General features: G+C 41.9%; 1 protein-coding gene across 1 annotated transcript in view; it reads left to right on the top strand.

Annotated features, from left to right (window-relative positions):
• The window catches only part of LOC112107988 (adenylate cyclase type 1), a 215,664-nt gene that overhangs the window by 58,379 nt on the left and 130,430 nt on the right, over positions 1-26,855 (top strand). The window contains exon 2 of the mRNA XM_024201932.2: positions 14,327-14,476. Within this exon, the coding sequence (XP_024057700.2) occupies positions 14,327-14,476 (150 nt within the window). The remainder of the gene's footprint in view (positions 1-14,326; positions 14,477-26,855) is intronic.

Raw genomic sequence — 26,855 nt, forward strand, 5'->3', positions numbered from 1 at the left:
CCCCAGTTAGGTACAGTTGGACCTGATTCCAATGTTGCCAGCTCCTGTGATTGTGAGAATCCCAGCTTTCATTTAAAAAAAAAGAAGAAGTTTTTAGCCTCTCTGGTTGAAGAGAAAATCTTGAACGTGTGAATCCTAACAGCTCATAAACCAGAAGGCAAATAACCAAAAGCAAAATCTGTACTTTAAGAAACAAAACAAAAAATCCTCACCATTTTTAAATCAGTATCCTGAATGTTTGCAGCCCGACTCCTGATTTTTTTAATGTTTGGGGATTGCGGTGCTATCATGCAGTTTTTCCAGAATAAACTTTATATCTAAATGGTGACACATTTAAAAAACAAAACAAAAATCTCTACAGAGTACAGGAAGATTGTAAAAGTCAAGAAAGGATTAATCAAATTCTCATGAAAGGAATATTTCTTTAAATTCATCCTGTTCATTTAAATGGCATGTTAGTCTCTGTAAGGCCCTCGTCCAGCACTTGGATCTGCATGGGTCAGATTGTGTCTATCCATGTGGCCCCATTTGCAGAATCGGGACCTACATTTGTTAGTACATCCAGACCTTTTTATTAATTCTATATGAAGATTAGGTTACAGTCAAATTAATTTCTGGTAAAATTCCCTTAAAATCAGTGGAGTTACCCAAGAAATGTGTAACCTTTAATGTTTAGTCTTTTGCAGTCCTATGATTTCTATGAAGAATCTAATCCTCAACGGAAATATTTCTGTTTGTTTTGCTACTACCGGTAGGTCTCTCAAGTTAAAGACATTCTACAGCCCAAAGTTGGCACTCCCCCCCCCCCAAATATTAAAACTAAACTAAAAAGTACTATCTCTTATCTATGTGCCTACTTGTGACTATCATCATCATAGTATCTGAGCAGCTGTGTGCCGATATGCTGTATGAATGTGTTCTCTTTTGAAAAATGATTTTAAAAGTTGGATAGAAAAATATAGAAAATTACTTACAACTATCCTCCTCTATTTTCCCAGTTTAAATTACTGTTCAGCCACTTTGTCCATATTAAAGCTCTCAAGTGCCAATGCTGACAGAAGAAGCCATACCTTAAATGACCCTGCAGAATGAAAATCTTATTATCTGCAGTGACAGCTCTTGCAAGTCATAAAGCACAATAGGAGAAAAGTAAACCAACTCAGTGTAATAAAACATGAAAATCAATGTTCGAGATAGTTTCCTCAAGGCAAACACTTTCATCTTTCGAGGACATTTGACCAAACGTAACATCATTCACTGACTGCTTCCGATATCTGCATGGGGAAAAAAAAAAAAGAGACATAGAGAGCGAGAACAAGAGAACATTTGTTAGGTCTAAGCAATCTTTTGGGGGGAGAAAGAAACTGACGGAAACCAGTTTAATCCTAATGCAGTCATGCTGTCACTTAGCAATATGCAGGCAGTCAGAGCAATAGTGCACATACTTTCCCTCCCTTTGTCTTTTCCCCCCCCCAAACTGCCCTCATTCATTTGGAAAGGGATCAGGTGGTTTTGCAGAGAGAACCAACCAGGGCCTTACCATTTAGTCACTCAATTTAATTTGCAGGTGAGTTGTTAGAAGGACTGTGTGTGTGTGTAATATATATATGGCATTTATTTGGTGAACTTTTTTTTTAAGCATAAAATAAATGTGAAGCCAGGTGGTATGTTTTTTAAAATCTCTGTCTGACACAGACTTTTTAATTATAAAGTACATGCTGCACAAGTTGGAAAGGAGTGTTGTGTGGATTTTAAAGCAGGGTACTGAGGCAGGATTTCTACATTCCATTTGCAAATCTGCCACTACTTAACCTTTCTGTACCTTGGTTTCCCAATCTGTAAAAATGTCTATAATCACGTTTAGGTAAATTAGAAGGACTCGAGATGTGGATTCAATTCCTGGCTGTTCCACAAACTTCCTATGGGACCTTGCACAAGTCACTTAATTCTTTGTGCCTCAGCAATAATTCTTGCTTTCACCCACCCTTCTTCTGTCTTGTTGATTTAGATTGCACACTCCTTAAAAAGTGTATTTTTATTTATGTTACAAAGGATCACCTAGCCCTGTGCTCTAGTTGCTTTGGCATAACTTAAACATACAACAAAATTAATACTCAAATACAACTAAAACATAGCAGTATAATTCAGTATATCCCACTATCAGCAAACTAACAAATAAAAAAGCTCAGATTGCTCTCCCTTGCAACAATTCTCTACTTTTACATTTCCTTTGCTAAGCCTGCAAAATGTTGTCTGTTGTAACTCCTTGCTTTTAAACACAACTTCTGAAAAATTCACAAATATGAGCTGAAATTTCCCAGCTTTGGTCTGTGGTAGGACCAAAATCCCTTCTGCTGTTTTTGTGCATAAGGGTGAAAAAAAAGCCAACCCATTTTTCTTACTTGGAGGCATTCTGATTGTACTTTTTACTAGATCTCTAGAATAAAGAATTGCATTTTTAAATGAAATGGTATGGACTATGCACTTAAGGCAGATAGAGTTAGTCTCTGATTTGCAACCACAAAAATGCTTTAAATTTTACCCACACAAGTAGTAGTTCATTGAGAGTCAAGACAACATCATGTGTGAGTGTCTGTTTGCAAGATTCAGGCCACAACTTTGTAGATTTCACTATGCCTAGAAGCTTGGGAGTGGACCACATCCACCCTGACTGAATTGGCCTTGTCAGCACTGGTTCTCCACTTGTAAGGTAACTCCCTTCTCTTCATGTGCCAGTATATGTTTATGGCTGCGTCTGTAATTGTCACTCCATGCATCTGAAGAAGTGGGTTTTAACCCACAAAAGCTTATGCCCAAATAAATCTGTTAGTCTTTAAGGTGCCACTGGACTCCTCGTTGTTTTTGTGGATACAGACTAACACGGCTACCCCTCTGATCTTTTGTGACACTTCCTGATTTTCACTAATAAGGCATTTACTTCCACTGTAATCACACAGACTACTCTGTGTCCTTCCTCCTGCTGGAGCAGAAGCAGATACGGCTAATGAATCAAGGAGCTGTGACTGGCTCCCTGATGGCTCACTGCTTTTATGCCCTCCACTGAGCAGATTTTGGCTCAGGAGAGAATATGGCCCAAAATCTAGACATTGCTTTCACATATTGAAGAGTGACTTCCTGCTTATTTGGGAATTAATGATTTGGGAATATTTATAGTGTTTGCAGCCAGGGAGATAGTGCAGGAGACTGGAGCAATCATTCAAAGATGCTTGGCTCACTGTTTTGCCAACATACACCTCGGTACAATGTATATAATGTTTGTCACATTTTCTGGGTATGAAATGCCTTTCGTAAGCCATATTAAAGTCCCTGTTAAATGTGAGGAAAAGATTTAACGATAGTAATAACTGTATAGGTTGATTTACTTGCTCAAACAGCAGTATCTAACGGAACCAGTGTCTTTCAGCTGGACAAAACAGAACTTTCTTCTTCGGGTAGTGTCCCTGTGGATGCTCTACTGTAGGTGTGTTTGGGCCTCTGCACCTCTAATCAGAGAATGTAGGTAGCAGTGTCTGTTTGGCCCACACATGCGTCCACCCTTCCTCGTGGTCTGCCTGGAGGCTATCTAGCACTGCATGGGCGAACTGCCTCAGTTCCTTCTCTGCTGCAGAGTTCCTAGTTGAGATCTCCGAAGTAGAGTGGAAGAGGGTGAATTGTGGAGCACCCATAGGGACACACATCTTGAAGAACCATTGTTACTGCACCAGGTGGGGGTTTGGAGTAGAGTCCGTTATTGACAGTAGGACTGTGGAGCTGAAGATGGTATCAGAGGCTGAGTCCTGAATAATTGCATAGTGTTCCGCGAAAGTGTGGGCAGAGGCCCAGGTTGCTGCCCTGCTGATTTCTGAGATGGGGACATCTTTAACAAACGTAACTGAAGTAAGTAAGTAAACTGGACTGTTACTCGCTCTGTCTCAGGCCGAGGGCGGTTGAGAAGGAACTGAGGGCGGTTTGCCCACGCAACGCTAGATAACCTCGAGGCAGACCACAAGGGAGGGAGGGCGCATGTGCAGGCCGAATGGATTCTGCTACCTAAATTTTCCAATCAGAGGTGCAGGGGGACAGACACACCTATAGTGGAGCACCCATAGGGACACTAGTCAAAGAACCATTGTTACTGCACAAGGTGAGTAACTTCCTCATACACCAGGATAAGGTAGTGAAAGAATCCAAGACTGACACAGAACTGAGTACCAGGACCCCCCTTGTAAAGCTTAAAGAAAAGGGTAGATTTTATCCTGGAGCCCAGCCATTATCTCACAAACCTAGTGAGAGAAACTGGACACTCCAAACATCAGTGAACCAAGAGCTGATAATGTCCATGTAGTCAGATGACAATCAAGGTCAGAAAGAAGTCGCTAGACAGTACCAATTGTAATACCAAACCCATATTCTGAATATGTGGTCACCACTGAGGTGGGTAGGGGGCAATGTGGCCAGCAACATAGCTGCTACTAGCACATCAGGCCGTTTGTGCTGCACCAGGTAAAGACACAGTGCAGTTTACTTCCTCCCCAGAACAGTAGGGAAACTGGGAGATTGTTGGTCTCCAAGGCCTGGAGGCACAAAAGGAGTTAGTGATGCTGAGCATCACAGCGCCTAGAAAATCACTGGAATACACAAAGCCAGAGATGGGCCCCAGGCTCCCTATCCAAGCTTGAGGAGAGATGTGTGCCATAGAATACAATTCACCAAAGCCAGTGTTGCTGGGGAGTTGCCTAAGTTAACCAACAGGAGATGCTGACTAGAGTAGGGTGTGTTAAGCCCCACTCCACTCACGGAGATAGCTGCGTCAGGCTGGGCTGCAGGGAGGTGACAGTGCTGCTAATGATTTACAGCCAGGGACCTTCTTTGGAGTTAAGTGCCTACGCTGTTTTTGCAAGAAGTGGTGGTGGAGGGCAAGGGAGGAAGACCTCATTCATAACCGTTAGCCCAGTGGTCAGGATACTCACTTGGGATACGAGTTCAAGTCCTCCCTCCATCTGAGGGGAAGGAGATCTGCCACCTCTCGGGTGAGGGCCTAACCGCTGGGCTATGGGATACTCTGACGGTGAGGCTCCCTCGGTCTCTCCTGTTGAAGCTGTTCCACTGTGGATAAATAGTCACTGGAGCAAGAGTTCTAGACCATCGGACTCTGCCATCCTGGGTGACTGCTCTAATCACCAGGCTACACAGTTGTTCTCATGGTCGTCATCTCCCTCAGGCCCAATAAGTCTTTCATTATTTATCCACAATGGGACAGCTTTAATAGGAAAGGTTTTTGGAGCCCATGGCACTTGCCTGAAAAGTGGCAGATCCCTGTTTAAATCCCTTCTACCACTCAGATGAAGGAGGAACTTGAGCTAGGGGTCTCCCACATCCCCAGACAAGCATCTTGACCACTGAGTGCGGTCCTTCCCCTGACTATTCTTTGTGAACTTGTCTGAGAGGCCTTATCTGGTAGGTGTGTTCAGAGGACGCCTACTGGATTGGGCCCCACACACGGCTTAGGCAGCGGAACAACTGTCTTCCCTGCTTTGTGTATTACTTTGAGCCTTAGGCAGGAGATAGGTGTCCAGGCACCTATAGAGAAGCAGCAATGTGCATGCGCAAAGGCAGAAACATAGGCACTGAGGGAACTTTTACTGAAAAAATGTAGAGAGTGACTTTAGGCACCTACAGAGTTCAGTAGGAATTTTGTGGATAACAGTGGTGCCTAAAAGTGGGACTTAAGTCAGGGTTTTAGGTGCCTAAGTACATTTGTGAATCTAGGCCCAAGTGACAATCTCCTTCCTAGGCTATTCCACAGGCAGTAGTACAATGTTCTCTCCCTTGCTCAGGGCAGATCTGAACTGAAGCCACGGTCTAACCCTGTACCTCTTTAGAATGAGTACTGCAGGCTCAGGAAGCAATGTTTATCCACCTAGAGCAATATAGAGCCCTAGTGAAGCTGACTGTATGTCAGTTCTCACAACCATGCATGGAGTCTCTGGAACATAGATGCAGAAAAATTGTGCATAAATGCTTAACACATCCATTCACCTAGCAACTCTACCTCCACCAAAAGCTGCAAAAATAGCTTGGAAAACATATTTTCCGAAGACATTATTTTTAAGTGTGTTTTAATTACCGTGGCTTTTTTAGAAAATCTTTCAACTTTTAAATGAGTTGTTGCACAGGGACAAGCCTAGGAGGTGGTCAAAGGACTAAGTGGTTGCATTTAATACAAGGAAATAAATGTTAATACAGCAATGCTGTCTGTTTTGCTATAATTGTCAAAACCCACTTCATCTAGCCTGTATTGCACTACATCAGTGGTGGGCAGCCTGCAGCCGGTCAGGGTAATCTGCTGGCGGGCTGCCAGACAGTTTGTTTACATTTGCACGGCCACCCGCAGCTCCCAGTGGCCATGGTTTGCCGTTCCTGGCCAATGGGTGCCACGGGCCGTAGGGACGTGCTGGCCGCCGCTTCCCACAGCTCCTATTGGCCGGGAATGGCGAACCGCGGCCACTGGGAGCTGTGTGCAGCCGTGCAAATCTAAACAAACTGTCTGCCGGCCCGGGGTCCTCAGGTTGCCTACCGCTGTACTACATGGTGTGGGGGATAGAGGCTGTGATTTTCCCATTTTGATGCGAAGGCACTGCCTTTAACAGAACTTTAATAAGTAATGAAAGCAATTGTGCATAAATAGAAAAAGGCATGCTGGCCATAATTTCTGTGGAAACGGCAGCAAACCATTCTAGTGACACATTTTATATTGATTTGTGTGAAAAAGAAACAATACTTTTTTGTAGGATTCGATAGCTATTCAGACTGGACAGAAATAATTGCAATGTCAAAAAAAATACAAAAAACACCCTGCAACAAGACTATAGAAACACTAAATAGTTTATTATTTATTTATCCTTGTGGTTTACCTGAGAAGTGATATCCAATAATGGACCACAGTATGGTGCAAGAGGATCCAGCAGTTTCTTGGGGAAGTGGATAGGACCAACTCCTGTCCATTCCTTCCCTTACCATGTAAACATTTGCAAGAAACTCCAGAAAAGGAACCTCCCCAAGCTTTCCTCCCCTGTAGCCCACTCCTGCAGGTTTTTCACAGAAAGGGAGTGATTTGGCCCTATAATTATAGTAAAGGGATATATTCTGCTCAGAACACTCATATTCAGAATACTCACCTATATTAAAGTGGTGGAAATGTAACATTTTAGGCATCTAATACAACATTGCCACTAAGTGACAGTGCAAAATTTCAAAATCATTAGTATAATGTTATGGTTTTCAATAATAACAACCATTATCTGCATTTCTCACTATATTGTTACAAAGCAAAAGGAGAGAGGTGTTAAACTATGTTCTCAGAATTGCCAGACTTGTTCTGAGGCGCGGGAAATGCTTTTGACTTATTTGACTTTCCTTCAAATATTGCTATCCATCCATTGTAGTCCCTGCACAATTAAAAAAAAAAAGGAAACCTGCATTTGCACGTAGATAAGACCTGACTATACGTATGGAAATATGGTTGGTATTTAACTTCAGTATGGCTGAGTACGTGCCAATAAGAAAACAAGAAAAATAATCCGTTCAAATATTATGAGTTCAAAATCCAGTGAGTGAGACCTAGAGCATATCGGGATGGGTAAGAAATTGGCTTGAAATGGAAACAAATTGGGGCTTCATTTTTTGTTTTGTTTTTTTACAGCTGGGACTTTGCAGGCCACTGCTGTACCTGGCAACAGCTTATAGCATTCTGAGTAGAGCTGGGCCCACTATTCATAACAAACAGTGTCTGCACTGCACTATTTGCAGTCTTTTGAATCTTATGACTGAACAAGCTTCAGCCTGTGAGTTGCTTGCAAAATGTTTGTTGTGATTATTCCTTCCTATATTTCATCTGCACAATTCTATATTTGAGTGGCAGTTTAGGTTTTAATATTAGAATGTAGGTTAGTCCCCTAGGACACGTGGTATTTCTTTTTCTCCACACTTTGATCAGATGACTGAAACTTTATAACTGACTGCTGGTTCCTTGTGAAATGAATTTCATTTTGCCATGAAACAACTTTTTCTTCATGATTAAGTGAACTCTGGCTACAGCCTGAAATTTGCTTTCCATGAACATGTGTACATTTAAAGAAAATATTTCTGTAACTTGTTCACGTGATACAAAAAAGCGGTTGTAACTGTTCAGTATTAAATTGTATTTAGAATCTAAATAGTTACAATGGCCAAAACATTCAAAATTAGAAACCTAAAGTTAATCTCATAAAGCCATAGTTAAGAACCTAAATAAGAAGCTTGTTGAGCACCTAGCAGTTAGTAGGTGGTCCTCACTTTAAAAAATGAGGCCAAATGTTTAGATGCTTATATATTAAAGCTGGTTGGGAAAATAATTTTTTTATTTATTTTCATTGATATTTTGGGCAGGTTTTCTTGAAAAACTGAAAACCAAAATATGTTCAATTTTTAGTTTAAATCTGAAAAAAAAAATGGTTTCCAGTTGCTAAAAAACAAAAACAAAAAAAAAAGCAGTGTTGGATTTTATTTCAATGAAAGCCCTGATGAAAATAGAAATATATTTAATCTCCCTGTACTATATGCCTTAAATGAAAGAGAAAAAAGTAAACATATGAAGTGCATTCCTCAAAGCTCTCTTCCTCCCCACAAAAATCTTCTTTTGGTTTTAGTAGTAATAAGAGGTAGGACTTGATGGCGCTTGAAGATAATCCTTTGTTCTTATTGTACATCTTTCATCTAAAAATTTCCAGGATTATATACAATGCTGAGACTTACATTTTTAAAACCGTGCTCATGAGCTGTGTGCACCCTGGTGAAATACACATGCACACAGAAGTGAGCGTATGTGCAAATCCTTGACTTATATGCACAGATCATGCATTGTGCATGTGCACTTCCTAAAAATATGGCACATAAAGGCTGTGTGTTGCCTATGGTCACTTATAGGACGTTGAAATGGCTAGTCCCCTATTAGGCCACATTACTACCATTTACTTTCCTCTTGAATCTGAAAAGGAAGAAGAAAGAGTGGTCAGCACAAAAGCACGAGATCTGCTTAATAAATGGCATAATCCAATTGAAAAATAAAATAGCAAGAATAAGGGAAGGCTTTATACAAGCTGGGAATACATGTTAAATCTATAGATCATCTGTTTGGCTGGAGTTTAGTGTACTGGTAGCAGGGAGTGCTGTTTGGGAAGCAGTTATGAACTAAAGGAACATTGTCAGCGCTCTGCTCCTGTGTGTGATGACACTTCAGCACAAGGAGGTAGCAGATGTAGTAATTAAGTGTTCTCAAGAGGCTGTAAAATGAGTTGATTAGGTGAATTACTAGACCTAACAAAGCCACATCAGGGTCAAGAGGCAATCGTGCATCGGGAAATATTAGAATTGACGGCATCTTGAAATTCTCTTCTACGCTGTCTGTCGTGTGCTGTAAATAAAGGAGGTGCTCTAATGTTAACATATCCCATGGAAGGAAAAAGAAAAATATTTGACACTCTCGTTTAAAACTCTGATAAAACCTTGTTCATTCGCTTTTTGATCACTTACATCCTCTCTAATTCTCACACACACAAAAAAGCAGTCTTGTCTCACTTTTCAGCAAAGATTTAATGGTATTGTGTTATAGTGTTAACGTTAAGGCCATGTCTCTATTATGGGGAGTATACCAGCGTCACTACAGCATATCCCCATAGTGCAGATGCAGTCTTCACAGATCGAAGGAATTTATCCATCGGTGTTAGAACACCATCTCCACTAGTGACAGTAGTGAAGTTGATGAAAGCATTCTTCTGTCAACCTAGTTGCATACACAGTAAGTTGGCATGCCTACATCTCTCAAGGTTGTGGATTATTCGCATCCCAGAGCACCATAGCTATGTCAACCTAAATTTAAGTGTAGACCAGGCCTAAAACTCATTTAAGTAAGACTCTTATTACCAATGTTCTGTGAAGCCTGTTGCTCTTTCATGGATGCATGAGTTATAATGGCAAATGTATTCTCTATAGTAAAAATTATAACATTTTTCATCCATACATCTCAAAGTATTTTACAAAAATGAGTAAATGTTATTGTTCCAGTATTACAGACGGTAATTGAGGCACAGAAAGGATAAGTTATTTGCCCCCATGTCACTCAGCAAGTCAATGAAAAGAACTGGGAATACCACTCAGTTTCTCTGATTACTAGTTTATGCTCTTTCAGTTGGCCACAGATGCCTAAGGATCCACAAGAACTGGACCAGCATTTTCTGCAGATCTTGGCCTTCTACTAGAACTGCTGACAGCAACCCCTCACTCTTCCACTCTGCTGCATTCCCCACCTCCCACAGAACAATGTGACAGCTCACGAACAGCTGTGCCACTGTGGGAGTGACTCAAGTACACCGCTACCTCAATATAACACGACCCAATATAACACGAATTTGGATATAATGCGGTAAAGCAGTGCTCCGGGGGGGGCGGGGCTGTGCACTCTGGTGGATCAAAGCAAGTTCAATATAACACAGTTTCACCTATAACACGATAAGATTTTTTGGCGCCCGAGGACAGCGTTATATCAAGGTAGAGGTGTAACTGATATTTGCAATTAAGGCCTCATCCAGAGAATGCCAAGCATCTGCAACTCCCATTGAAATCAGTCTTCAATCCTATACGAGATCATGACCTTGACTTTCTCATTCAGAGAGCAAAATCTCATTTGATTAGGGGCTCTCGTTAAAAACTGTTCCACAGTGATTTACATCTCTCATTTACTTTTAGTCTATTCCAGCTGTGTACTTTAGGATCCTTCCCTGTTAGAGCTATTACATAGGAGGCCCTCTGAGTAATCAAGAAACCATTTTAGCATTTGTAATTTCTCAGGTTTGTGTCATGCACCAGGTTATAGTCCAGTGGGAAGGGCTGGTAATCAAAACCTCAAAAGTTTTTTCAATCAAAGACAGAAAATGGTTTTCAGGACAGAATTTACTGAGGACCTTGTTATTCCAGCTAGTGGGTAACCTGGTTATGAACGTCATCAGTTATTTACAGTAGAACCTCAGAGTTACAAACAGCTTGGGAATGGAGGTTGTTCATAACTCTGAAATGTTCGTAATTCTGAAGAAAACGTTATGGTTGTTCTGTCAAAAGTTTACAGCTGAACATTGACTAAACACAGCTTTGAAACTGTACTTGAAGAAGAAAAATGCTGCTTTCCCTTTTTTAGTCGTTTGCATTTAACACAGTACTGTACTGTATTTGTGTTTTGGTTCTTTTTTTTTGGAGGGGGTCTCTGCTGCTGTCTGATTGCGTGCTTCCGGTTCCAAATGAGGACCCCAAAAGTTTTTTTGCAATTTCTTGTCATATAAAGTAAACAAAAAATAATTGTTTCTTTTTAAGCGAATAGAAGATGGTAATTACCTAGAAAATACCACCTTTTTGTTGCTACCCTCTAGTGTAATACGTGGCGTATATTCTGAGTATTATTATTATGAATGTATTTGAATTACTGTAGCAAGTAGGGGCCCTAGTCATGGACCAGGACACTGTTGTGCTAGGCACTGTACAAACACAGAACAAAAAGACTGTCCCTTCCCCCAAAGAGCTTACAGTCTTATGAGCAAGAATTTAAACTAAGACTTTTGGACATCACTAGTGGTTTTCTTTCTGATGCTTCAATTTCTGGGTGCCCAACCCAAGACACCTTTTAAAAGTATTGAATTTTCCCTCAGCACTTTCTGAAAATTAGGCCCCTTTAAGGTGTCTCAATTTGGGCACCCAGAAATTCAGACACCTAAAGTCACTAATCATTTTTAAGACTCATGGCCTAATCTTGGCCTCTTGCTTGAGTCCATCTAGTTGGCAAAGGCCATTTCGTTATTGGCTTTAATTCTGAAAACCTTACTAACCTTTCCTAGGTCATATGTCAGATAGTGTATGTATATTGGGACCACAAAATGGCATACATCCATGAAACCAACAGTGAAAGAAATATGTGGCATTTCCAGTCAGGAAAAAAAAAAAAAGTTAGAGGCCCTTGGGAGGGGAGGGAGAGAATCTTCTATCAGGAGACAATCTACCCTACTTTCTTTTCTCACATTCTTAATTCTGTGACTTTTACTTGCTTTATCGCTTTTCCTGATTCCCTGCAGGCCAATGCTGACAGCTAAGCCTCTGTTTTATCTTGAACTGTTCAAACTTTGTCAGAAAATGACTTACCCTGCTGCGTTTGAAAGTGGCTGCATGATTGCAACGACCCACCTACTGGTTGCTCAGGGTCCAGATGATCACCAGAGTTTGAGTGAAATCGTAATGACAGCCCCGGAACAGCTGGCAGATTGTTAAAATGTATGCTCTTTTACTGCTTCCAATAGAAGGCCAAGAAATTGAATTAATTTTTTTTATTCCATCTAAAAACAATTATCCAGCTCCGATCTCACCGTAATATCAATATCCAAAGAAGAATATTAGGTTTTGACACCATTTGTTAACACAGTCATGTTGCTAGAACCACTTCTGAGCAAAGTCATGCAATTTGCATTGTCCATAGTTGTTCTGATTGTTCAGTCTGTGGTCTTCGATAGCTGCCTCCAGCCTTAACTGCTAAATATCCATGCGGTTTTTCAGCCATTGGACCAGCACAAATCAGCTTTACAACACACTAGTATTGCAATAGTCACAACCATTAGATCATGCAGAGTGTATGATAAAATGTAGATTTTCAGTGATAGTGGCACCATTCATGCCTCTAAAAATCAGGCTCCATTGAAGTTTCTCTTGTACATTTTCAGTGGCTTTTATTTGTGCCGAAATTTGATAACGCCATGAACAGCTTTCTATTACAATACAAGATAAATGGAGACAAGAACCGGAGACATCTCTCTATGCCCTCAATATCTCTAAATAATAACATTCACATTGTGTTTTACATCTTCGAAGTGCTGTACAAGCAGTAACTCATCCCCATGATCACCTCTGAGCAGTGGATATATAAGTAAATATGTTTATCGCCATTTTATAGAACATGGAGGGAGAGAGGCCACATATTTTCTTGCCCAAGGCCATAGAGAATCTTGTGCCTGTGTAAAGACAACCTAAGACTCAACTTCATTCCTTCCTCTCTCAAGAAGGGGCTGTAAGACCTGTACTTCAGTTCTGATTTTGGGGTGATGTCATTTTGACAATCACTCCAAAGAAAAAGGAAGCTAGCACTTAATATTTTAAAGCCGAGGAGGAAATCAGTAGCAAAGTGAGGTCTCCGGTAGACCCAAAAACGGAGCCGTAGGAGCACAGACTGTTGTGGTGCTGTTTTGCAGTTCATCTTTAAGTTTCTCACTAGGGTAGAATGGAATTACTCAAATCCTTAAAGTTACAGATATGCTTAAGTGTTTTGCTGGAGCAGGGCCTCACTTCTTAATCCAGCTCAAGACCTAATGGGATGAATCTAAGGTTGTACTTCACACAAGAGTGCCTTGTTTTGGATTAACACACATTTTTGTTTCCCTTCTTTCGTAGGTAGAAGTGCAGTTTTCAATGTGAAATTTGTATACTGTCTAGCTAGTCCATTTCCTCCTGTCTTCAGTATTTTGGTAGGGACTGATCCTGTTGAGTGCCTCTTACAACATACTGAGTGTCCTCAACTCCCGTTAAGGTCAATGAGATTTGAAGGCACTCAGCATGTTGTAGGAGGCACTCAGCACGCTGCAGGATCGTTATGTCAATAATCTCTAGAGTAGACATTCAAAACCACACAATATGATTGCTAATGGCACAGATGCAGGCCAGACAGCCTAGTGGATGAGTTACTGAAGAGGGACTTAGGATAACTGGGTTCAATTCTTGGCTCAATCACAGATTTCCTGTGTGATTGTGAGCAACTCAGTTAATCTCTCTGTGCCTCAGTTCCCTATCTGTAAAATGGGCATAATACTTCCCTACCTCACAGTGATGATGTGAGGCTAAAATCTGTTATTGATTTGTGAGGTGATGGTGGTAAGGGTCATATTGGTACATAGACAGATTTGCCAATGACTTAATGAAAGACCTAATGATGAACAAAAATAATAATAAGCCATTGGTCACCTTAAGAAAAGTTACCTTTAGCAAATTAAAAGTTGTAGACTGTGATATATGCCTTCCTACATGTATGACAGCTGGTATCGTTGCTTCTACACTGTTGTAATATAGGACAGTGTTTCACCAACGCAGTCTATAGGGCCAGATTTTAAATAGTCACTTTTTCATTAATGAGTAGTAATATGAAAAAAATCTGTATATTAAAATATTTTTTTTTATTTTTTTTTCTCTTCTTCTTCTTCCCTTACAGCTCATGGCCAATGCTATCCTGTTTGTCAGTGTAAATTTGTATGGGGTCTTTGTGAGGATTTTGACGGAAAGGGCTCAGAGGAAGGCATTCCTTCAAGCCAGGAACTGCATAGAAGACAGGCTAAAGCTGGAGGATGAAAATGAAAAACAGGTCAGTTTAAAAGTGCTCTTCTTTCTTTGGTATCATTATAGATACATGTACTGTAAGTTGAGAGACTAATTCATGAGGAAAGGTCTTTAATTACCTTATTGCCAGGGGAGTTTCTCTGCTTTGCATTTTACTCTTGATCTGCCACAAAAACATAACATGCAGGAGCATCCACATAGTTAGCATTAGCTCACGCACCAAAGTGGAAAATTTCTAGGCTGGGGAGAAAGGTAACATTTTAGACAATATAGAAATCATATTTTTATTTGCATGTGGAATGTAAGGTGGATTTTAGACATCCTGTACAAATTTCTCTTTGCCTAGGTGTATGTCTGCACCTCCCATAAATATTAATGAGAGTTATGGTAAAAACACACTTTACAGGGAGAACAGACTCCAGTGTTTCAGCCAAACAGTTTGAACCACAATCCATCCCTCCACTCATTTAAAAATAGTACTGTTTTTAGTATATTTCACTTAAAACTACAGCAATCAGCCTTCCACACTGACACGGAAATAAGGTATGATAAGGAAAATCACTGCAGCAAAACTCATTATCACTCTTGAGGCCTGATCCAAATCCCGCTGAATCCCAGTCAGTCTTTCTATTGACTTCAGTGGAGTTTGGATCAGGTCTTCGTTGTGGTATACTGTTCATAGTCTATGATGAATATGTAGGGCCTTTTCTTTAAACAACTTTGGGTAGTTGGGTAAAATGGGACTTGGATCCAAGTCACTTCTTGGTCTTAGGTTTGGTTTTGTGAAACAAAACCCGCTCTGGTGAGATTTTCCAAAATCAGGTCTTCCCCCAACCCTATCATTGTCTATCTCTTTTTGTAACACAGTCCAAAACAGGGACCATAGATCATAGAAATGTAGGGCTGTAAGGGACCTCAAGAGGTCATCTAATCCATCCCCCTGTGCTCAGGCAGTATCAAGTACACCTAGATCATCCCTGACAAATGTTTCCCCAACCCGTTCTGAAAAACTTCCAATAATGGGGATTCCACAGCCTCCCTTGAAAGTCTATTCCAGAGTTTAATTACCCTTATAGTTAGAAAGTGTTTGCTAATATCAAGCATAAATTTCTCTTGATGAAGATTAAGCCAATTACTTCTTGTCCTTCTTTCAGTGGACATGGAGAACAACTGATCACCAACATTTTTATAACAGTCCTTAGCATATTTAAAGATTTGTTATCAGGCCCTATGTCCGTCTTCTTTTCTTAGGACTAAACATGTCCATTTTTTTATTTTAGTGTTTTCTTGATAGGGAGGGCCCTACCAAATTCACGGTCCATTATGGTTAATTTCACGGCCATAGGATTCGAAAATTTGGTAAATTTCATGTTTTCAGGTGTTTCAATCTGAAATTTCATAGTTTTGTAACCATGGGGGTCCAGATCCAAAAGGGGATTATGGGGCAGTCACAAACCTGTTGTAGGGGGATCACAGGATTGCCACCCTCACTTCTGTGCTGCCTTCAAAGCTGGACTCTGAAGGCAGCAACCGTGGAGCTTCCTGCAACAGGAGGAGGTTCCCGGAGGTGGTCTGAGCTCCCCCCAAGAGCGGCTGTGCAGGGGTGGACAAGTCCTGTTCCTCCCCAGCCCAGCCAGAGCTAGGAGCCCCCTGGCTGGGGCGCTCCTAGCAGCAGGGGAAGATCAGACCCACCTTCAGAAGCCTCCTCCAGCTGCAGGAACCTCTGGGGCTGCTGTCCAGTCTCAGAGCATACTGCAGCAGAGGAAGGCACCTGAAGGTGGGTCTGAGCTCCCACTGAAAGCGGTTGTGCAGGGGTTGGACAAGTCCTGTCCCTCCACAGCCCAGCCAGAGCTAGGAACCCCGTGGCTGGGGCACTCCTAGCAGCAGGGAGAGATTGGATTTCACGGAAGGGCTTATTTCACAGTGTGTGACGCATTTTTCATGGCCGTGAAATTAGTAGAGCACTAGTCATAGGACAGGTTTTCTAAACCTTTTTGTCATTTTTGTTTTTCTCCGCTGAACTCTCTCCAATTTGTCCACATCTTTCCTAACGTGTGGTGCCCAAAATTGGACACAGCACTTCAGCTGAGGTGTTACCACTGCTGAGTAGAGTGGGACAATTACCTCTCATCTCTGACATACGACACTGCTGTTAATACGTCCCAGAATGATATCAGCCTTTTTGCAAATTCATCACTTTGTTGACTCATATTCAACTTGTGGTCCATTATAACTTCCAGCAGTACTACTATCTAGCCAGTTATTCTCCATTTTGTAGCTGTGCATTTGATTGTTTTTTCCTAAGTGAAGTACTTTGCACTCATTTTTATTGAATTTCATCTAATTGATTTCAGATCAATTTTCCTTTTTTGCAAAGCTGTTTTCAATTCTAATCCTATTCTCCAAAGTACTAGCAACCCCTCCGAGCTTGGGATCATCCACAGGTTTTATAAACATAGTCTTTACTCCATTATCCAAGTTATTAATGAAACTATTGAATAGTACTGGACCCACCGCATGGTACATCGATGGGTAGCGGAGTATGGCCTCTGTGAGACCCCACTAGATTCGGCCCCCCAGTTTGATAGTGAACCACTGATAACAACTCTTTGAGTACAGTCTTTCAACTACTTGTGCCACCCACCTTATAGTAATTTAATCTAGACCACATTTTCCTAGTTTGCTTAAGAGAATATCATGTGGGACTGTGTCAAGAGCATTACTAAAATCAAGGTATATCAAGTCTACTGCTTCCCCCTTTCCTCTAGGTCAGTAACCCTGTCAAAGAAGGAAATTAGGTTGTTTTGACATTATTTGCTCTTGACAAATCCATGCTGGCTATTCCTTATAACCCAATTATCTTCTAGGTGCTTACAAATTGTTCTAGAAATGCCTCTTCTTGATTTGGTGGTTTATAGTAGACCCCTACCATGATGCCACCCTTATTTCCCCTCCTTTTATCTTTACCCAGAGACTTTCAGCTGGCGTTTCTCTCATCTCTTTCTGGACCTCAGAACAAGTGTATATATTCTTGCTGGATAATATAATGTCTCTTCCCTTTTTTACTCCTGTCCTTCCTGAAAAACCTATACCGCTCCATACCAATATTCCAGTCATGAGATTTAGGCCACCAAGTCTCGATGATGTTACTTAAGTCATAATTTAGCTTATGTACTAATACTTCCAGTGGTCTCTGTTTGTTCCCCATACTCCTTGCATAGATAGATGTACCGTGTGCATGCGCATGTGCATGTGTATTTATATAACACATACATAGATACCTCTGACTTCCTTGCCTTTGAATTTGGGGAGTTTGGATAAAATGTGACCTTCATTCAAATCACTCTTTGTTTTGGTTATGATTTTACAAAGATTAAACCCAATTGACAAGGGAGCAGATTTTCCAAGTGCGTGGCATTTAGGCACCCAAGTCACAATGAAATTCAGTGGGTCTTAGATACCTAACTCTAATTTGTGCCTTTTGAAAATCTATTTCTGTGTTCTCAAACCAAAGCACCGTTTGTTTTGCCCATCTCTAGTTATTTTATATGTGTCTTTGATAACTGTCTGTAAAAAAGCAAAGAAGCAAACACCTCCCCAAAAACAATAGACAAAAGAGAGGCACTTTGCGCAATTTTAAAAGTAAGATACACGTGATAAACATTTTTCTAATTGAATAAGCAAGTACACCAGTACACTTAGTAGCTCACATTCTTCACTTTAATACATTGGCAGAAATTACTTTATGCAGTACAATATGCAGTGGTGAAACGCACTCATTTACCAATATACAGCACCTTCAAACAACTTTTGGTGACTTCAACACAAACTAAATAACAACACTTTTAAAACAGTGAGGGGGGGAACCCCAACTCCCTCCCTCCAAAACCCCACCAAGACCTGATTACAAGCTGCCAGACTCTTATCAGTCCATTATGGCCTAATGTAGCCCAAGTTTCCAGTTGATAACACTCTGAGGCCTACCTATCATGCGATTTAGTTCCACTGAGAACTCTAGGGCTGTTGAAAAGTGGAGAGGTGGGGATAAAATGACATTAGTGAACTACTTGGGCATGTATAAGCATCCTGGTACCTTCATTTGGAGAATTACAAATATTAAATGTAAAAAAAGAAAAGTACTGATACTTTTAATCCGATTTTGTTCTAATGTAAATGCCCTGACCCAAATACTGTAGCCTTTTTACATTAGGAATTTCAAACCAAAATGTTAAAACCCTTTCCCTGATGTTCCTATGCATGTAATTAATGAAACAGCAAAAACAGACCCCTATTGACTTTTGAACACACACAATCTTTTAGACTTACAATGGTGACTTTGTGAAGACAGAGCTGCAGCTGTATCTACCTGCAAGGGACATTTCCTCCTCTGTGGATTTCCTCCTCTGTGAGATTTCCTCCTGCTACTACATCTGTAGTAGCAGATACACATGGTAATTGTGGTAAATCTGTTTATAATGGGGAAAGCTAAGATCTCTCTTTTTTTGTATACAGCATGTTCAGAAAGTCAGCATCCCCTGGAGTAGGAGCATGCAAGAAGGCATTTGAAGCAGGGTGATTTAAAAAAAATTAATTTAGCATTTACAACTTTTTTGCTGTGTGCAGTTAAGACAGATAAATTATCTCATTGGCATGGCAGCATGCATTCATTATGCTGCCAGATGGGAGGCTAAGGTTCAAAAGCAACCACTGAATCCAAGGCTCTGGGCCAACAGAGAATAACTGTGATCAGCCTCTTGGGAAAAGCATGCTGCTCCTGTTATTCATAAATCTCAGCAGCAATACCATCCTTTCTAGAGCAAGCCTCTTAATGTAAATATTGTGAGCTCCATCCTGCTGCTACTGAAAGAATGGCCAAACTCCCAAAGGAGTAGGGTTTGGGCCCGGAATGTGTAATTGCAACCAAAATACCTGCATTTTTCTTCTCTCTCTGTTTTACCCATATTTTCTGCTCTACAATCAAGAAAGCAGGAAAAGATTAATTTAGGTGGGGATTGTCACCTGCCTCGTGTGCAAGGAGCTCCCTTCCCCTACACGGCATTAGCTACTTGCATTGGAAGTCACAGCACAGCGGGAAGAGCAGCTTTCTGGAGCTGCTACTTCCCCTCCATTGCAGGTTGGTGGGGAGTGAGTGGAATCTTGGCCAGTGCAGAGAACAAAGGGGGAACCAGGGAGGGAATTGCGACTTGGTGAGTAATAATTCCCTTCCTGGTCTGCATTTGGGGTGGGGCAGCTACCTGCTGTTCCTTACCATGGGCAGATTGTAAAGATACAACTAACCCCCCACCACCATGTTAGAGTTGTGTGATATTAGCAGTGCTTGTTTATTGGGTATTCACTTGCCAATGTTTTTTTTTTTTTTTTTGGCAACATATTCCTGAGTTTGATCCAGGGTGAAAGTGCATCACTTCCACCAGCCAAATGATGTACCTTCTGCAGCATTAACAACCTGTGAAAGTGCCTTTTTGTTTTCACCAAAAAAAGGTGAAAAAGTCTGACTTTTTGCCGAATCACAGGGATCAGTCCTAATATCATAGAGGGTTTTGTCATTAATGTCAATGAGGGCAAGTTGGGCTCAGGATTTTTCTCTAGTTTAGTGACAATCTCCCACCACTCTACATAATCCCTCTTAACCCCTCCATGTGTCCACTACATCTTTGTGTTTAATTCATGAAGACTATTGTATTAAAAAAGATTTCTAGCCCTACCTAGTGGTCTCAGGTTAAGTCTCTACTTTGTTGTGGAGAGGTCCAGGTTTGACTCTTAGGACGTGTCTACACCGCAGATTACGGTACAGCAAACCAGGGTGTGAATCTATAGAACACCAGTTTGCTAGGCAGTAACAGCATCCCGTATGGCCACTGCTACAATGCGCTGTAGCAGTGTCGACACAGGATGACACTACTGTGTGGCAAGCTGGTGCCTGGTAGATTCACACCCGATGTGCTGTGCAATGACTTGTCCTGTTGACAGGCCCTTAATAATGTTATTCAGGGCAGCAAGGAATAGGAGCATGAACCAATCAACTTGCAAGTGAACGGGATTAAAAAATGAGGTTTGGTACAGATGGAGTATGAGTGTGTCTGAGGAAAGGTGGGTTTAAGTACCTATTTACCCAGATCCTGCGAACACACCTCTGTGTAACTTTACATGTGTAAGTGTTCCGATTGAGTGGAAGGGGATGATTCATGTGCATACAACTGTACATATATAAAATTGTTTGCAGGATTGGGCTATGTTCTGTATCATGGTAGTAAGTGCTCAGCTTTTTGTTTCCCTTATGCCTTACTCTTGCAGTTAGGCAAGCGTAACTTGCCAGCTGTGCTCTAGTTAATGCATAATTGGTTTCCCCGACACTTCCTGTCCTTCTTAGTGCTTTGTGACTTGAATTTATAATTGCAACATTGTATACATGGCCGTGCAGAATTGAAGCCTAAATATATCACTGAGACGTACACAGTACAATCCTCCCTCCAAAAAAGTAAAACACTGTCTATGTCTAAAAGCTATACTCTGAGTCTAGATCAACCAGTAATTATGGACTTGATGCAGGCATCCTTGGGTGAGGTTCTATGGTCCGTTTTATGCAGGATGTCAGAACAGATAACCCTAATAGTCCCTTCTGGCCTTAAAATCCCTGCGTCCATGAAAACAGAACACCCTTCCTTAGCATCAGGGAGAGGAGAAAATGATGTTCACAATTGCAGGCTCTCACTGAAGTTTTTGCTGTAGCTTGCAGTTTTCTGAAAAATCTGTTTCTTTTATTTTAAGTTGGGTTTTACCATAGTCCATTTTGAAAAGAGCCCTTGCATTGTAAACTGATGTGCTGAGAGGCCCTGCTAACCCAGGCTTTCAGGGAAAAAAGTCCCTCGCCAAGCAATAGCAAGCACCAAAGGTTTGAACATCCCCATTCTCCACTCCAGTTGACCATTTAAATTCTTATCTTATTTTCATCTCAGGCAGACTGTTGGCTGCGTCCACCACATTGCCCTACTCCTTGCCTCCCTTCCCCTTTCCAATGTAGAAGGTGTAGAGGGGGAGTGATTGCTGGTCAACACAGCAGTAATTACAAAGATCCCTTCGGCCCCACTCCTCTGTAATCCATCCCTTAGGCCCCGCTCCTGCAAACACTTACTCACATGCTTAACTTTAAGTACCAGGTAAATCCTAAGGCTACTCACGGTACTAAAGTTAAGCATGTGTGCAAGTGTTTGCAGGAGTGGGGCCTTAGGTTGATGTTCCCTCCCTCTGCAGGTTTGGCTATCCTACCCCATTTTGCTCCTCTCTGCAACCTGAAGTGGAAGGTGCACGTGGCTGAATTAGTACCCGCATTCATTTTACAGTAGAATGTGGTCACTGGGGACCTGTTAGTAGGCAGAGAAATGTCTCAATTAGCTGAATGTGTCTAATAGCAGAAGGTGGGGTTTTCATGTAGCATTGGTATCTAGAAGTGCAAAACAAAACAAAAACCACACCCAAGGCATCTTGTAGAGTATAGGTCTGTAAACTGTATTAGCTACACATTTTAATTGTAATGTAATTGTACTTGCATTATAAAATTTTTTATAAATTACAAAATAATTATAAAATCATTATATCATATTAAAAATACAGAAAACTTAAGAAATTCATAAAAGAACATTACTCATACCTGCTGTCATATCAGGCACTTTAACACTTGCACTTACAGTTTAATTCCACCCCAATAGCACACTGACATTTAAACAACAAAATCAGCTTTCAGCCATTTCCATTATCTGGCAGAAGGTCTCAGAGCTATGCCAAGTAAACAGATTTTAAAGCCTATAAATACAGTACATGAACTCTGGTTCCCAGGCACAAGTCTCAGTTAAGCTAATGTCTCTATTAACTTCTTCCCAGTTTCACAGGGCAGGCTCTAGTTATTAATAATTGATATAATGTAGGAGAGAGGTTTTGAACTATTCCTTATTCCAGTATATCTTTCTCATAGATGTGGCAAAATATTTAAGGCAACTAAAATGAAATGAGCTCTTAATTATCCTAATGGAACCTTCGCTTGCTCATTGTAGGTTGAAGAGATGAACAAAAACAGTTAAATTAAAAATTTCCATTTTGTAGCATTCTAAAAACTGTTGAAACTTCAGCAGCTACGGGGGATTCAGTGATAAACATAGTATTGTTCCTGGAAACTTTCAAATGTGTTCTCTTTTAGAAAACCCTCAATGTAACATATAAAGGATTGCAGTGGTGGTACAGAAGTAACACATAATGGTGGATAGTGGTGGGGGGGGGGAGGGGAAGCAGCACAATTGAAAGGTTCTGTAGGGGCATGTGAGCGCCCCATGTGTTGCCTCTGCCACTGCCCCCCTGAAACTTGATATGTATGTAGTCAACATACACTAGGAACTACTACCTCCTGCTCTGTGTCCTGTGGTGGCCCACCCTCCCTGCCTGAACTATTCTCGATCAATTTAGCAAGTGTTCAAAACAAGACCAACAAAAGGGGCAACACAGTTGGGATGCACAGTCCCCCATGCGCCATCACGGTGGGTGGCGCCGGGGTGGGATGGTGCTTGGGTTTGGATCATCTCAGTTAACAAGAAGTTGGAGAATTATCAGTCACTTTTTGTTGGAACAGGGAATATGACACCCCCAAATCACCTTCTCCTTGATAGGCACATAGGAGGCCGCTGCTGTTTCAATGCTCCCCCAGCGGCAGCAGCAGGGTCCCCCCCAGACAGGACCCCTCACTTACCCCTGGAGCTCTTGGGCTGGATGGGGCCTGGCGCTGAGCACCACATCACAGCTCCTGTTCCCAATCTTGAAAATACCCCCTGACTGAGTTCAGCAGGCGGTCTGCAAAGCAGGCAGTGGGAAGTGCTGGGATTTCAGCAGCAGGGAAGGAGAAGGAGCCCCATGTAACAGTGGGGAGGAGCTCAGGCTTCAGCCAGCCACCCTGCTGCTTCCTCCCTCTACTCCTGGTGGAATTCTGTGCCAAAAAAATTAAAATTCTGCACAGAATATCTTAAAATTCTGCAAAATGTTGCATATTTTATTTTTCAAAATGACGCAATATAATCATGCCAGTTTCAATTATTTTAGTAATTTATTTCAAAATAGCTGTCAGCAAGTATGATTCAGGAACAAAAAAGATTCAGGAAATGTTTTTTGACAAATAGGTTCCTTACTAGACATATTAATATAGAACTTTGTGTAATAATTCATTTAAACGACAATACAGAAACGTATTTCTCAGACCCCTCAGAAGCAGTGCAAAGGCTTGGGGGAATCAGGGGTAATGGAGGAGCTGAGGGAGAAGGAAGTAATTGCTGGGAAGGAGCCTGGATGTGAACTTGGAGGGTTGTTGGGTGTGGATGGGAGAAGTATGGAACAGGGTTTTTTGGGAGGGAGGGGGCGAAGGGGGATTGTTAGGGAGCCTTCCCCATGCAGACCGGGCTGACCCGTAGCCTCTCTCATTCAGTCAGGCACATCTGCCCCTATCCCCATGTGTCACTGCACCCCCATTCACCCAGCCTCCCTCCCCCATGTGGCCCTGCACCCCCACTCAGCCGTGTCCCTCTCCATCCCCATTTGTCCCTGCAGCCCCATCCCATTCAGCCCCAGTCTGTCCCCCCCATTAGCCCTTCTGAATCCCAATTTGTGACCACACAGCAGCCCCATGTGCCCCTATATCCCAGGCCTCCTGACCTGGCCCCACAGGCAGGGCACTGTGAGGAACACAGCCTCTTCTCTTCCCTATCCACAGCTGGGGCTGCTCCTGCCTAGGAGCAGCTGCTCTCTGTTCTGATGCCACAGTGGCCCCTGTAGGGTGAAAGGTGTAACTGCTGCACTTCTCAGCAGAATGTATTTTCTGCTGAGAAGAAAAATTCTGCATGGCACATGAATTCTGTGCGTACATAGTGGCGCAGAATTCCCCCAGGAGTTTCCCTCCCCACACTGCATGAACACATGGTGAGTGCTGCCACCGGGGGAGCTGCTGCCTCCTGCTGGGCTTCCCAGCGAGAAGCGGCCAGGGCCGGCTCCAGGCACCAGCGAAGGAAGCAGGTGCCTGGGGCGTCCAATAGAAAGGGGCAGCACTCCGTCCATTATTGGGGCGGCATGTCCGGATCTTCGGCGGCAATTTGGCGGCAGGTCCTTCAGTCCCTCTCTTCCTCGGCACTTCGTCGGCAGCGCAATCGGGTTTTTCTTTTCTTTTTTTCTTCACCGCTTGGGGCGGCAAAAAAGCTGGAACTGGCCCCGGAAGCGGCTCAAGAAATCTAGGGGGGCACGTAACCCCATGTACCCGCCCATGTGTTGCCTCTGGTGGTGGTGGTGGTTTTGTTTTTGCCTGTTTGATATCTCATTGTTTTCCATGAAAGAGGATAAGGGAGTAAGGATAAAGACACAAACACATGGTGCCAGATGCACAAAGGGTCTAACTTTTAGAAACCTAGAAAGCCACAGGAACAACGCTGTGATTCACAAAATCTGAATCCGGCATCTAGGCTCCTATACAGTGAACAGCGAGAGATAGGTGCCTTAGAATGTGATCCATAAAGCCAGCACGCTAGGTGGGGAGCCACCTAAGCTAGCCAATGAGAGATGCTGATGAGAGGGGGGTACGTTAAGCCCCTCATGGAGCTAGGCACCCAAGTCCATGCTGTAGGGAGGTACCTGTGTCTTCTAGTGATCCACAAACCAGGGGAAGATAGATGCTTCTCTGCCTACGTTGCATGTGGGATCCGATCCAGTGGACATGCTCAGAGGCCACCTAAATGCACAAAGTGGAGGGGGGAGGAGGATGCCCTTCCTTATAACATTTAGGCCAGTGGTTACAGCACTCACCTGGAATGTGGGAAACCACCAGTTCAAGTCCCCCTCTGCCTGATATGGAGAAGGGATTTGAACAGGGATCTTCCACCTCCCAGGTGAATACACTAATCACTGGGCTATAGAGTCATTCTCACTTGTTCCTTGGCCCAATTAATATTTAATTATTTGATTAAATTGGAACAACTTCAATAGGTGAGATTGAGGAATATCCCATCGCCCAGTGATTAGGTATCTACAGGGTTAGATGGTAGCCAGGTGGGAGTTTTGTGGATCTCAATGGCACCTACAAACAGGACTTAAATACCTAAGTACCTTTGTGGATCCAGGCTATAAAGCTTGTCGTTACATAGTTAAGGCTAGACTACCATATTGCTTTCAGTAGATAATACCTTGTAAATAATCATAATCAGAACTCTAGAAAGTCAGAACATATGACACTGAAGTTAAATGAGAGCAGATACTTGAGAAGGCATTTTGTCAAGGTTGGCTTTTAAGTCTAAAGCGCTGTTTTCTAATGTAACCTTGTGCGTGCATTCTCACACGTTCATGGATGTGAGCTGGGTTCTTTGTAGGATGGAAATACAGGGAGACAGTTTCAAGTCAACAAAGCATTTGTAGTGTGTTTCAGTTAGTTGACTCGGGGGGGCACTAACAAACCACTGTGCAAAACAGTACATACTTATGAATGTGTGGTTAGACTGTTGTTCTTATTTCAGCAGTAGAAGACTGATATCCTGAATACTGTTATAGGGCTGTATCTCCTGCATGTTTCTAAATCAAATCTTCCTCCCCCTCACTGATGTCCCTACAAATGTGTTCACCCATACGTTCATCTTAAAAGCCAACCAGCTCTGTAGTGCAAGTTAACGTATGCTCTCATCTCTTTCTTTAAAATATCATGGGCTGTCTTCAGGTGCTATAAATTGGTATAGCTCCACAGAGTCCAGTAGGACAACAGCAATTTATATCAGCTGAAAATTGGGCCCTACTTGCGTTTACTGCGTTATCAGAGGGCATTGCAGGAAATGAATCCTGCCCTTAATTCAGCAAGCTATGTGTATTCTGGCAGGTGCGCTTTGCTTGGATCTAAAATAGGACAGCATACGGTCCAAACGTATGATTTGCCCTACATGTGTCCTAAGCTAGCAGACCACACCTCTGCTGGTAAGAAGATACCAGACTATGTAGTAACCTGTCCCCTTTTCTTGTAATATAATGCATTTTGTATGCTGTATAAGAGTATTTTGTTTGGATTTTATCATTTTGGAGTGGGGAATATTTTTTTATTTCATTTAGATTTCCAGATTCCTTCAGATTTCACAGAAGAAACAGGTATCTAGTACATCTTTTGACTTGTGCTAATTTTCCTATGTAGTCTCATTTCTTTTTCTGTCTTAGTATTGATTGGAAAATCTCTATTGTACATGGTAAGTGTAGATTAGCATCAAGTGAATCTGATTGCTTAAAATTGGTGAGTTCCCTTACAGCTTCCTTAGTTTATTCCAGGCTGTTTTCCTTCCTTCCTTTTTTTTTTTTTTTTTTTTTTTTTTTTTTTTTTTTTTTTTTTTTTT

Source organism: Terrapene carolina, unplaced genomic scaffold (genome assembly GCF_002925995.2).
Source record: "Terrapene carolina triunguis isolate 2854851 unplaced genomic scaffold, T_m_triunguis-2.0 Scaffold179, whole genome shotgun sequence".
NCBI lineage: Eukaryota > Metazoa > Chordata > Testudines > Emydidae > Terrapene > Terrapene triunguis.